Consider the following 12469-nt stretch of genomic DNA (forward strand, 5'->3'; position numbering starts at 1 on the left):
CCCCCTCACCCCCACTTGCACAAACAAATCAATCCACCAACCGATAAATAAATGCCAAAACAAAAAAGTGGTTACTTGTCTAAGCTATTAAATTACTTGATGTGGTTTCAGCCTAGGTCTACCTGATCTCAAAACTTGAAGACCTGTGGGGCAATAGATATTCTAGGCTTATAACAGCTCCAAGAACTAGGAAGTAATGGAATCATATAGACAGATATGCCTGGGCTGAAACTGAGAAGTAAGTTGGAGGCATGTGGCAACAGGACGAGGGCCATGTGTAAATTGCCTCACAAGCTTGTCATATATGCTGTAGGCAAACTGGAACCTGCTTGCTGAGAGGTCTTTGAAGAGGATTGTGATCTGAGTTGTTAAAATGTTAACACGTGGGGGCGCCTGGGTGGCTCAGTCGGTTAAGTGGCCGACTTTTTGAAAAAAAAAAAAAAAAAAAAAGTCAACATGTGGAAGATAAAATACTGGTAAAAATCAACTCTCCTCAACACTCACAAATCCCCTTTTTTTTGTCCTGTAAACAGGGCACTTAAAAGTGCCTTTTTTTAGACAGGCACCATGCCCAATGTGGGGCTTGAACTCACAACCCTGAGGTCAAGTCACATGCTCTACCCACTGAGCCAGCCAGGCACCCCCCTTCAGTATTCTTCACCCGACCAACTCCAAACAGCCTCCTCTCGGTGTCCTGTGAACTCCAGGATGATGGGAACTCCACTGGAGATGGTGCCAAGGCCAGTGTCAAAAAAGGACTTTTGCTGGAGCCCGAGCTGGCACAGGGGTAGCCAAGCTGGCCTGAGAATGAGTCACAGCTGGATGGAAGAACACCAGCATTTCAAAACTCAGGTGACCATGGGCAGACCCACCATGACTAAGATTTTCCTTTTCTGGAGATCACCAAACCCACAGAAGGCTCTAAGGAGCCAAACTTTTTGGTGGGGGGTGGGGAGCAATGGTTAGAGGGCTCAGAATTTGATATCGAATCTGTTCCTAAGACCCACTAAGTATAGACAATGAGGCCCACTGATCAAACAATTTAATCCTTTTAAGTAAACTTTATGCCCAATGGGCTCAAACTCACCCCAAGATCAAGAGTTGCATGCTGTACTGACTGAGCCAGGCAGGCACTCCTTCCTCAATTAAAAAAAAAATTTTTTTTTTTTTACTATATTTTGAGAGAGAAAAAAAGCCAGCGCAGGGAAGGGGAAGGCGCAGAAGCAGGAGAGAGAGCAAATCCTAAGCAGGCTCCACACTCAGAACAGAGCAGGACTCGATCTCACAACCACGAGATCGTGACCTCAGCCAAAATCAAGAGTCAGATGCTTAACTGAGCGAGCCACCCAGGTGCCAGTAAAACTTTTCATGATTAGAGTTCAAAGTACAGACAGAAGTCATCCACCAATAAGCGAGTACGTCATGCAACTCTGAGCTGGGTCCTGCAGAAGTAACCATAACGGGCACTTTCTCTCCAGCCTGCACTGCTTCCTGCCTGTTCTTCCAGCATGGCCCTCTCATACTTCATCTTTGGCCATGGCTTTCCGTTCTATCTCCTTTTCCATCTCGCACGGTGCCTGAAGTTTGCTGCATCAATTAATTTACACCTTTTATTTCATTTTGTTCTTCAAGAGTAGGCATGTAATGATCACTCAGGGTAGTTCAGTAACTGGATTCACACATTCTGTCAACACCTTAATGGCTAAGGTATAAAGAAAACAAGACACAAGGAGGGATTCCAGCTTTATTGTTCCCCTTTTACACAAAACCAAGTAGAAGAAATAATACAAGATTAAAACTGCAAAAGTAGTTAAATGGTAGAACACATATACACAAAAAAATCCAGACAGCAAGACAGGCTTATCTACAATGGAAAACACATGTAAAAATTAAGGTAGTTTGTAGGTTTCATATGGAACATAAAAAAAAAAAAAAAAATCAAACATTATGCTACAATGGGTGCCATTGTTTACAGTAATATTGAAGGGGAGAAAACAACACTTATTTAGGGACAGATATACCACAAGGTCCAGGTTTTACAGCATCAGTGCAATAAATTCACAAAACTATATTACAGCTACTTAATCAGAGTTTAAGAACTGTTCCCAAATGTCACATTTTCAGCCCTCAGTTTCAATTCCTACAGTTTTCAACTATTCTAAATTTCTAGCTACCGAGAGGGAGGATGATTCTACACTTTCCAAAGTTACAAAATCTCTGTAGACCAGAGGCCACCTATCGTCGCCAAAAGTCTGCTCTCCCCGACAGCCCCTGCATTCTTCACAGAAATAACTAGGGAAAAAGTCAGATGCCAGCATAGTCACCACCTCGTATGCCAAATCTAAGGGGACCAAAGCAGCCCACAATTACCTTCAAATGAGAATCTTGAGGCTTACCTTTAAAAGGCTTAGTCTGGTCTTGAAAAATTAGTAGGGATAAGATTTATTTTCTACTGAAATGAAATCTTGACTACATATAGGAAGACTTCTGTCCTTTATTGGCTGGTGTCGGAGTGAAGGTCATAGACCTGAGTCTTAACCTATTATATACTTTAGTTTCAGTCAGCTGGAAAATCTGAAATTAAAAATATGCTAAAAATACTTAACACAAACTTTTAGAAGCCTGCTGTTAAAAAGCCTTTAAGGATCTACTAACTCGAAGTCTCAGAGCAAGGAGAGAAGAGCTCTAAGCCTGTCATACTCCCCATTTGGGAAGAAGGATCAGTGTTTCTTACAAATTGCTAAGTTTTGCACAAGGCAGAAACCAACACATACTAGGGCGTGGAATTGGTTTCATTTGATTCCAGAAGGATCTTCTCCCACAGTACAGAAACAGTGTGAGGAATGAATCTTACTTAATTGGTCTCTTCATCAGAAGCGGGAAACTTGGTCTCTGTATTCATGGAGCCAGACAGTTTAAGCAGACTGTGGAAGCAGACAGTAGAACCAGCTTCCTGTAGCCACAGACCACTACCTTGTATCTAGCTAAAGCGAAGATCAACAGGAACAATTATCCAACGTCACAGTTAAGTATACTAAAAGGTGAAGTTCACCACTACGTATTTTTAAAGGAAGTTACCTAAAAGTAAGAATTCAATGAACCTGGGTGAGAAAAATCAAAACAAGTCGTACTCACGAATGAATTGTCCACATAAGGCCAAGTGATGAGAATGCATTCAGCTACACTTCACATGAAGACACTATGCATAAAGCCTTACTTGGCAAGGCTGAATTTCTACTAAGGGCAGAAAGAGGGAGAGCAAGGAGCTATTTCTGTAACATTTCAGAATCCAGACAGCATTAAGAGAAACTGTTCCCAAGGACAAGGTGTATGCCATTCATTACACTCAGTAAAGCAGACGCATTATTCATTTTTCTTTTCTTTTTGTTTGAGAAGCTTATTTATCTCCCTTTTGGCCATTCCAATGTACTTCAAAATGATTCCGTGCTGGTTCAATCCAGGAAGCAACAGTAAGAAAGTCACTTAAAAATAAACAAACAAAATTAAGAAGGCATTAATTAACTTCCTACAGGTGATTACATTTTATAGAAGTTAGTCTCCCAGACTATCAGGCACTCCATTACTTTCACTGGTATTGATCCCTTGAAACTTCTGTCACACCCCCCAACCTCAGATAATGAACGCTGCTTATTTTTACCTCTTCCACACCACTTTCTACCTTGGTTAGTATGTCTTAACTTACTCGAAGACCACAAACTCCCAGAAAGCAAGGCTGTAGGTTTTAATTCTCTTTCTAGACTGGCAGTTCCTCCATCTGTACCTTCCAACTCGACAAGCACACAGATACTACTTTACAAAGTCCCACTCAGACTTCTACGGCCAGAATATGTCTACAGCCCCTCCTCAGAGACTTACCTATCAGGTAGGTGAGCAGCAGGTTGTGGACTTGCTGTCCCACCCACGCAACCGCAGCAAGAGAAACGATCATGGTCATGAAGTACTAACAATGAAAACAACAAGAAGTTATCAACCCCTAGAAACAGACCCAGAAGCCTAACTGTAGGACGCTGTTTCAAAGGTTAGAAAATAATCCAGTACTTGTTAACAACTTTTCTTAAAAGACTTCGTATCTAAGGATTATATATCTTACATATTATGTTTTATGTATTACATAAAAACCCATAGGAAATTCCATTAGATCTACTTTATAGAATTTATACACATTCCCTTCTAGAATTACTGTCATTCTATATATAAATTAGTTTAAATTCAATTATACTTTTACAATTAATAATTCACATAGTAACCTCATGTGAAGCTAAGAGATAAGAGAATAAATGCTTTTTAAGTATTTGTCTTTTACTTTTATATTAGTAAGCATAGAAGAAACATTTTGCTCTGCTAGAGTACAAAGTTAAATGCAAAATATAATTTTAACTTCCAATAATTCAATCTAATTCATACAGATAAACATTTACAAATGTAGTTGGAGGAGTCAAACCAATGAATAATAAATATCAAACTACAACTATTAAAACAAAAAGGCCATCATTAGGCTACAATGAATAAAAATGGACTCGATCTTAAAATTTTGCTCTACTTAAATAAGTCAAAACAAAAAAAGTACCATTTTAGGCTTTTCTTCCTTTAGTGTAAAGAGGCGTTTCCACCAGCCCACAGCTCTGCGTCGAGTTTTTACTAGATTGCTACAAATTTCATGGAATCTTTGCTGTTGCTCAGTGGTCCTACAAAAAAATTTTCCCCTTCACTATAAGCAAATCTTTATAGTAAACAGAAAATATCATCCTCTCAAATTTAAAAAGCTATCCCCTAAAGAAAGTCTAAATAAAAAACAATTCATCATTCTCTTATGAACGTGAAAAAGTTTCTGTACTATTAAGACCCCTTGTATAGCACAGGAATGAGTTTTTACATAAAGGCACGTGTAGGGGCGCCTGTGTGGCTCAGTCAGTTGAGCCTCTGACTTCAGCTCAGGTCATGATCTCCCAGTTTGTGAGTTCGAGCCCCGCGTCGGGCTCTGTGCTGACAGCTTGGAGCCTAGAGCCTACTTCAGATTCTCTGTCTCCCTCTCTATCTCTGCTCCTCCCCTGCTCATGGCCTCTCTCTTTCTCGAAAATAAATAAATGTTAAAAAAAAAAAAAAAAGAAAAAAAAAAAAGACACGTGTATGCACAAAGCCATGGTAATCCCTGGTTCTAAAGCCACATTTAACTAATTATAGTAACAAAAGACTCAAGGCTACTATGGGCCATGTTATAATCGGTATAAACTAATTTCTCTATTCCTATATTATTTTTCAGATTCTAATGAATCCTGGGTTGTAGCCCATCAGGGTCTCACTGTTTTGAGGAGGACGTTAAGTTTCTACCCAACAGCTGTATCTGAGCATTCCAGTAAGATGATAACAACTACATTCCAAGCATAATACTGGGCTTCATGCCCACTTGATGCCAAGGTAGCAACCAACAGCTCAGATCCAAATTCTTTATAAATTTAGTCCCAGGGAGGGAAAATAGAAATAAAATAGAGTAAAAATACAAAAAGATCCTCCAAGAAAGCCCTCTTTTGTTTTTTTTGAATTATGATTAAAAAAAAAAAAAGTTCGCCCTTGTATTGTCTTTGCTACACAGATATGATGGCTGCTATGGTGAAGTAGACCCTTCACTGGGCAGATATGTACCTTTCTCTCCTCTAGTTCTTGTCCCTGTAAAACTGCAGTGACAGATACAGCAGAAGGGCTCCTGATGAGCCCTGAGACTCCTTGTCAGCAGCTGGACCTTACATGCTGCCCATGGTCAAGGCTGAATTGTGGCTATGAAACAGTGTTCTTCCTTCTCCATTAAGATCAAAAAATAAAATTGCTGTGGACTGAGCCACATACTGATTACCATGAAACGTTCACTGTTTACTTCTGAAAAATTTTCTCCCAGAGTTATGAATTAGCAGATTAGAATGTCATCTGACTAATAAACTCAAGGTCAGAGGATGATGTCCTTTGTTAAGTTGTTACATTACATGGTTACAAACTTGCCCAAAACACAGCAGCAATGCATTGTTACATGTGAAAAACAATTCAAAGGACATTTTCTACCACTAATCCATTTTGCTATAGGGGAAACATCTTTAAATAAACATGCTTAATTATCCCATAACTTAAGCATATTCCCCTAAAATGTCCAAATTTATTCTTAAAGATCCATAAGGCATATTAATTTAAAAAGTCTTAATTTTACAGAATTATAATTTATAAATTATATAATTATAAAAAATATTTTTAATTTATATTTATATATAAAAATTATATAATTTATAAAATTATAAAATAATTTGGTATTATACTTTGTTATTATAATTGAACAAAAAACTAAAGGCACATGTAGACTACTAATCAAATTAAAATAAACAACCAAGGAAGAACAGCAACTAGGACCAAAAAAACAAACAAAAAATCTACTCCATCTAGTTTTGTTATTTTTTGGATCAGAAGGAAGTTAGAATATTTGAACGAATCTGTTCTGAATCACTTGCTATGCATTTAGCTAACTACCACTACACTGCCTCAGTATCAACCTTAAACACAAGATCAATCTTAAAAGTCAAAATATTTCACAGCACTTAGAACAGTGCCTAACAGCAGACATTCATTACATAAACGGACAAAAAAATCTGTCACTATTTCCGTATTCTTTCAAAAATAGCTTGCAAAATATACTATCTTAAATATCAAAGAAAATGAATGTAAAATGTAAACAATTTCTACAGAAAGTTCATTATGAGTTCTGTAGTATTTGATAAAACATTACCTCAAAAAATATCACTTTAATAAAAGGTCTATAAAGAAAAAAAAAAAAAAAAGCCAAAATAAATGCTAGCCCATAAAGGAACTATGGAACTGTAAATACTGAAAATTCATGATTTATATGCATCACCTAAGAAATTCTTCACGTAAAAGCCAACAATCCTAACCTCTAGGTATCTGATGATTAGACAATTCTCGCTGCATAGTAATCACAGCCACCAGGTTCAGTAACTTCACAGAAATTAGACTGCCAAGTCATTACGCCACCTACCATTTATTGGAGCCAAAAATTCTAGGAGCCAGAATGGGAACAAGGTAGTCAGCCAAGCACAAAAACATAACAAAACAGGAAACACCAGACAGAACAGATGGATCTAGATAGTAGATAGTCCTGTTTAAAAAATAATAATAATGAAGGTTAGAAAAACAGTCATTATTATTCCTAGCTGAAGACATTTATTCATTTAATCCTTTGAGTCTTAAAGATGTTATCTGCCCTTTTCCTTCTAAGTTTCTCACAAGTGGTTTTCCGAGAAGCTTCAGAATACATGACATCATAGCTGCAATGGTTAATGTGAATATCAAGAGACAAAAGCTCCCTGGGGCCCTCAATACCTTTTAGGAGTGTAAAGGATCCTAAGACCAACAAGGGTGAGTGCCACTGATTTTTTCAACTGCATTAGGTGACCGAGCTTACGTAAGTACTATAAATTCTGAAAACTAGAAGTGCTTTAAGAAAAGGCATTCTTTACAGATGACACAATACAAAAGACTTAAGGCACTTTCAAAAATGGAGGCCGGGTTTTACCTGAGCCCTTATTAATAACAAGTACAATCCATATTAATTTAAGAGCTCACTTACAGAAACACCAAAGAAACCACACCCATGATGGCAGGTGGAAACCAGGCTCTTTCCCATCTGAGGACTTTATCAGCCATCAGCATCACTTCTCCCCATCCTTGAAGCTGCTCTTCCAGACTTGCAGTCTCTGCGGCCTGCAGAGAAGATCAACGTGTAAAGTGGTCATTTTACTGCTCTCGGCCTCTCTGTGCTTCCTAGAGAGGTAAATTATTTTAAGGCACCAAGAATGTGAAACAGCTCTTAACCAAATCATTATCTTCAATCAGTTTCTAAAACACTCTGCCATTTTGGTACCAAAGACAGAAATTAATTACGAGTAAAAAAACAAACAAACCCCACCTATCATTCAGTGGTCAACTTCCAAGTCCAAGCTCTGGGCTACTCTTTTCATAAAGAATGTGACATAATTCCTATAAAGCCCCTCAAGGTGGGGATAATTAGACCCATTTAACAATTAAAGAAAGTGGGCTCAGAATGGTAACTAGCTTTCTCAAAGTCATGGACTACTAAGTGGCAGCCCTCAAAATATAAAATTAAATCACATTAAGTTCACTCATTTTTCGGGTGGTTAGAATAGATCTGTTGTTTTGTCATTTCACTGATTTAAACCCCTACTTCTAAAGCCATTAGGAAAGCCTCTCCCTGAACAGCATTCAATTTTTAAAATAGCTTTGTGTAATGGAATCATTTCGATGCTGGCATCATTTGCACAATTAAGTCAAACTACTTTCACCAAATTGCATGAGGCATCTTAAGCTCAATATATCTCAATACACGGAGTGCTTCTTACACTTACCAGGACATCTGGTGAGACTTCAAATTTCTCTGCGAAGTAGGCTTTTAGGATAAGCTAATGTGGTAAAAAGCCCTTAAACTGGTTTTGGTACAGGAAAAATAAATGAAACAAGAAACCCACATGTTCTTATAAATGTTATCACAGGGAAAGATGCAAATGCAGCCTAATCATAATAAAGATGCTATCTGTGCCACACTCATCACTTAGGTGACTTTCACATTTCTGACTTTGTATATCCTGCTTAACACGGTTAAACACGGGATTACTATGTGCCACAGACTCGAAGTATTTTATATACTTATGCTTTAATTCATCCTCCCAACAAGCTAAAAGGATGGTATTGTTACACTATCAGATACGCAGAGGTTAAGAGATCTGAATTGAGGAAATGCAAAGCCAAAGGCCTTGTTCTCAAGTTACGCTGCTCTGCTGGAAAGAACAGTTAAGCTCCAGGTCAAGCAGGATCTGTCGTTTCAGTAAGCTGTGTGAATCTGGGCAATTTCTTTGTGCTTCAATCAATCCTCTTAAATGGAACCTGGCTGGGGCTAACTATGCCAACTATTGAGAAGTGTGTGCGTTTAAAGGAGTAGGTCATGCATTTCTAAAAACCAACGCAAGATGAAAATCGTGCACAATCAAAACTGCTCTGCAAAGTCACTTAATTAGTTAGCATCTGGGCTCTTGGAAAAATCAATCGTCAAACACTAAATTCTTTGGTTCCTCTATTCATTGTGGTCGTGGTGTGTGTCCGGTCTTTCCTTGGGGAAAAGCAACGGAGACAAAGCAAAGATTTCTCCCGTGTTTTGTTTGTTTTTGCCAGATCATGCCGTGCAACTTGTAGTGAGGTTGACTCTGTCCGCCTGTGATAACGTCACTGCAGTTCCTTCGGACCCCTGCTTATTCTAAGGTCGTCCTGTGACACACACACCCCTTACAAACTCCAGACGAAAGCCAGGTCCTCCCACTATCCACCTTGCTGGTCCCCTAGTCCCGCTTCCCCGCGGTGAGCTCAGAGCCTCTTTGCGGTTTAAGCGGTGCCAGCTCTAATAAATTCTCGCCAGCAGCCCCTTGACTCTCCACCCCTGCCCAAGTACTGGGGGGGGGGGGGGGGGGGCGGAGAAAAGAACGAAACCCAGATACGACTGGGGACCTGGGACTGAGAAGCGCTCGACAGGCCACTCGCGGCCCTCTGTCCCAGGCTGCACCCCAGGCTTATCAAAGCCCTCCTACTCCCACTTCCTCTTCATCCCCTATTCGCGGTGATCACTCGCGGTGCCTGATCACGCGCCCTCCTAACCCCGTCGCGTACCCTCCCCGGGATGTTAGGGGTCGTTACATCTAGCGACCGCCACGCTGGAGCTACCTAAGAGGTCCAAGGGGCAGGCGTCGTCGTCTGCGCCCGGGAACCGGGAGAGGAGGACAGGGCCCGCTACGGGGCATAGGAACGAGGCCGCAGCACCGCCTGGCGAAGCCAACCGATGTCCCGAGGCCCTGCTCGGCTCCCCCTCGACTCACCAGCAGGTTGGTGCTGCGATTGTCTCCCTCCGCCATCGTCCCTGAGGCGCTGCCTTAGCGAACACAGGCCACTCTCCCAACGAGTCTTCCGCAGAGCCCTGCACGGCGACCCCAACGCGAGGGTACGCCCCGCAGGCCACTTATATAGGCCAGCCGCCTTTCCCGACAGTCCTCGCAAGGCCCGCTCCTCATTGGGTGGATTCAACTCAAGTTTAAGGGTAGCCGGACCAACCGCTGCTCAGCGCATGGCTTGAAATCGAGGTCAAAGGACACCGAGGCGGCGCAGGGCCGAGGGGGCGGGGACAAGGAATGACCAACCAGCGCCCAGGAGCCGCATGACGCCCCGCCCAGGCCTTTGGGTAGCGGTTGAACTGCCGCATCCTCTTACTCGGTCTGTAAGCGGACGGAGCGGGTGTGGCCGCCGTGGTTGCTCTCGGACCCCCTCCTACTGGAGTTTAAAGCAGCTAAGGGCCTTGCTGGAATTTTAGTCCTTGAAGAAGCTGGACTTGCTTTATCAGGCGGGGGGCGGAGGGCGGAGGCGGGCGCGTGACACTAACCTCGCTATGATTTAGAGGCCCGGTGCCCGTCGCCCTCGCTGTGGCCCTGCGCGGCCCTGTCTTCTAATCCCTGCTCTGGCCGCCCTACCCAGGCCCCTGAGTCTCGGAGACTCGTGCCCGCCCCAGGAGATTTTGAGCACAAGTAAAAGAGCTGTTTATGTAAATTTGTAGCAGTTTTTCCCATCAGTTAAGAGTAAGGCCTGTAGCTTGATGGAGGAAGGACGAGGGGAGGGGGCGGATTCTGGGTTTAGTTCTCAAACTTGTGAAAAATGCACCAATTTACGAAGTTGGTTTACTGGGTCTTCAGGAAAATATCCTTTGTGGGGCAGGGCGTTTCAGTTACTTAGGGAACCAGGAACTCCTTCTCCATCAAGGGTCATGCCAAGGAAAGATGTTAAATAAACCCTCTGCTAAGCAGTGGAATTCATAAGCAATTTAAGAACTAGATGAACTACTAGATAGATACACTACTTACTAGATGAATAACTTCCACCTCTTTTCTCTGCAGGATTGCAAAATGCATTAAGTGCTTGATTTTTTATTAATAGGAACAAAACCATGCCAGATGTGGACCTGGTCAGATAGGTTTCAGGAAACTTTACCGTAGCTTTTAACTTACAACCTCTTATCCTTTTATAATCACCTGTATTATGCCACAAGTTTAAATTTATTTTAAAAGTATTACTTAAATAATTACCAGGTTCCTAAGAGTTCAGGGAAGGCATAAAGAGATGTGAGAGAACAAGCCAGTGGGGAAAGGAGCATTGTGAATTTCATGGAAGGGTGTGAATTACCACAAATCTTTGGGGCGGGAGAGGTGGGGGGAAGCATCTGGATGAGATATAAATACTTGGGGGGAAGTAACCCTTTACAAAGGAAGGGGGACTCTTAAATATAAGTGCCACTTTGCGGAATGTTGGAGTGGGGATCGGTTTTGTGGGTAAGCTGAAGCCGGCTGATAGAGATCCCATTTGGGGAGATTTTAAGCTATGAAGTTTGAGGAGCAGGCCCTTGCCTACCTCTTCAAAAGGACATTAAAAGGTCCCTATCAGCAGCCACATAATTAGTGAATATATTTAGCACTGGGTGCAAAATCTTGATCTAGACACGGTAACATCCGCATCCAAAGGAGAAGCCACAGAATTATTATGCTTTAAAAATGACATTTCTACTCTGGGAAATCAGCCTCTGCTACAAAATGCGTCTGATTCCGCCAAGTTCCCTATGTACAACTTCAACACCAGCTTGTGAAATTGAGGTAGGTGAAAAAAACTGAAGCAACTCCAACAGCACAGGTTGCCCCAGTCCCCAGTTTTTGTTACTCAAGGAATGAGGTCCCAGACCTATCTGCAACTTCACAGCACAGAAGCCCTGCTGTAAGGTCTTTCTGTAAACTTCCAATTGGCCTAATCATTAAAAAACACCTACCCTCAAGGGCTTTCTTTTGCCCTTTGTTTTTATACAACAAAAATAGGAAGTGATCTTTTGAAAGGTGCCCAATGATGACACGGTTCACATAAATCCTCTTAAAATGAACTGGCAAGAACAAAATGCAATCTCATTTCCAGATATTAAAACAAGCCAGACATTTTCATTCTATTTTCCTACAGAGCTTTCATACCCCAGGGAATATACATATTAATAATGTGCTATAGTTTTGTTTTTAAATACTGACAAGCTAATTATACCTTGATACTAGAACTTACCCACAGAAGTAAAATTTTAGCTGCTGCTCAAAAATATACTTTGACGATTAAAAAATTACTTTGAGGGCCACCCACCTGGCTCAGGTAGAGAATGTGACTCTTGACCTCAGGGTTAAATTCAAGCCCCACTGGGTATAGAGATTAATTAAAAACAAAATCTTAAAAAAACAAAAACAAAACCTCTAACCATATTGAAAAAGTAAGCTTTCTGAAACTTACTTTAACCAATAAATCCAGAGCTTAAATGCTATGT

General features: G+C 41.1%; 1 protein-coding gene and 1 long non-coding RNA gene across 2 annotated transcripts; one reads left to right on the top strand and one right to left on the bottom strand.

Moving 5' to 3' along the window:
- The first annotated feature begins 222 nt into the window (after positions 1 to 222).
- On the top strand, positions 223 to 5507 carry LOC109278393 (uncharacterized). Its single transcript, XR_002085646.2, has 2 exons — positions 223 to 852; positions 5282 to 5507. It is a non-coding gene; the product is annotated as an uncharacterized LOC109278393 (long non-coding RNA).
- Positions 1727 to 10127, bottom strand: ARL6IP1 (ADP ribosylation factor like GTPase 6 interacting protein 1). Its single transcript, XM_019468709.2, has 6 exons — positions 9954 to 10127; positions 7643 to 7776; positions 7052 to 7171; positions 4589 to 4706; positions 3877 to 3961; positions 1727 to 3482 (listed from the first exon to the last, which is right to left on the bottom strand). The coding sequence occupies exons 1-6, from the start codon at positions 9987 to 9989 to the stop codon at positions 3364 to 3366; spliced, it is 612 nt and encodes a 203-aa protein (XP_019324254.1). The 5' UTR covers positions 9990 to 10127; the 3' UTR covers positions 1727 to 3363.
- Positions 10128 to 12469: the final 2342 nt, after the last annotated feature.

The sequence above is a fragment of the Panthera pardus genome, unplaced genomic scaffold (genome assembly GCF_024362965.1).
Source record: "Panthera pardus isolate Hobbes unplaced genomic scaffold, ASM2436296v1 HiC_scaffold_5, whole genome shotgun sequence".
Lineage (NCBI taxonomy): Eukaryota > Metazoa > Chordata > Mammalia > Carnivora > Felidae > Panthera > Panthera pardus.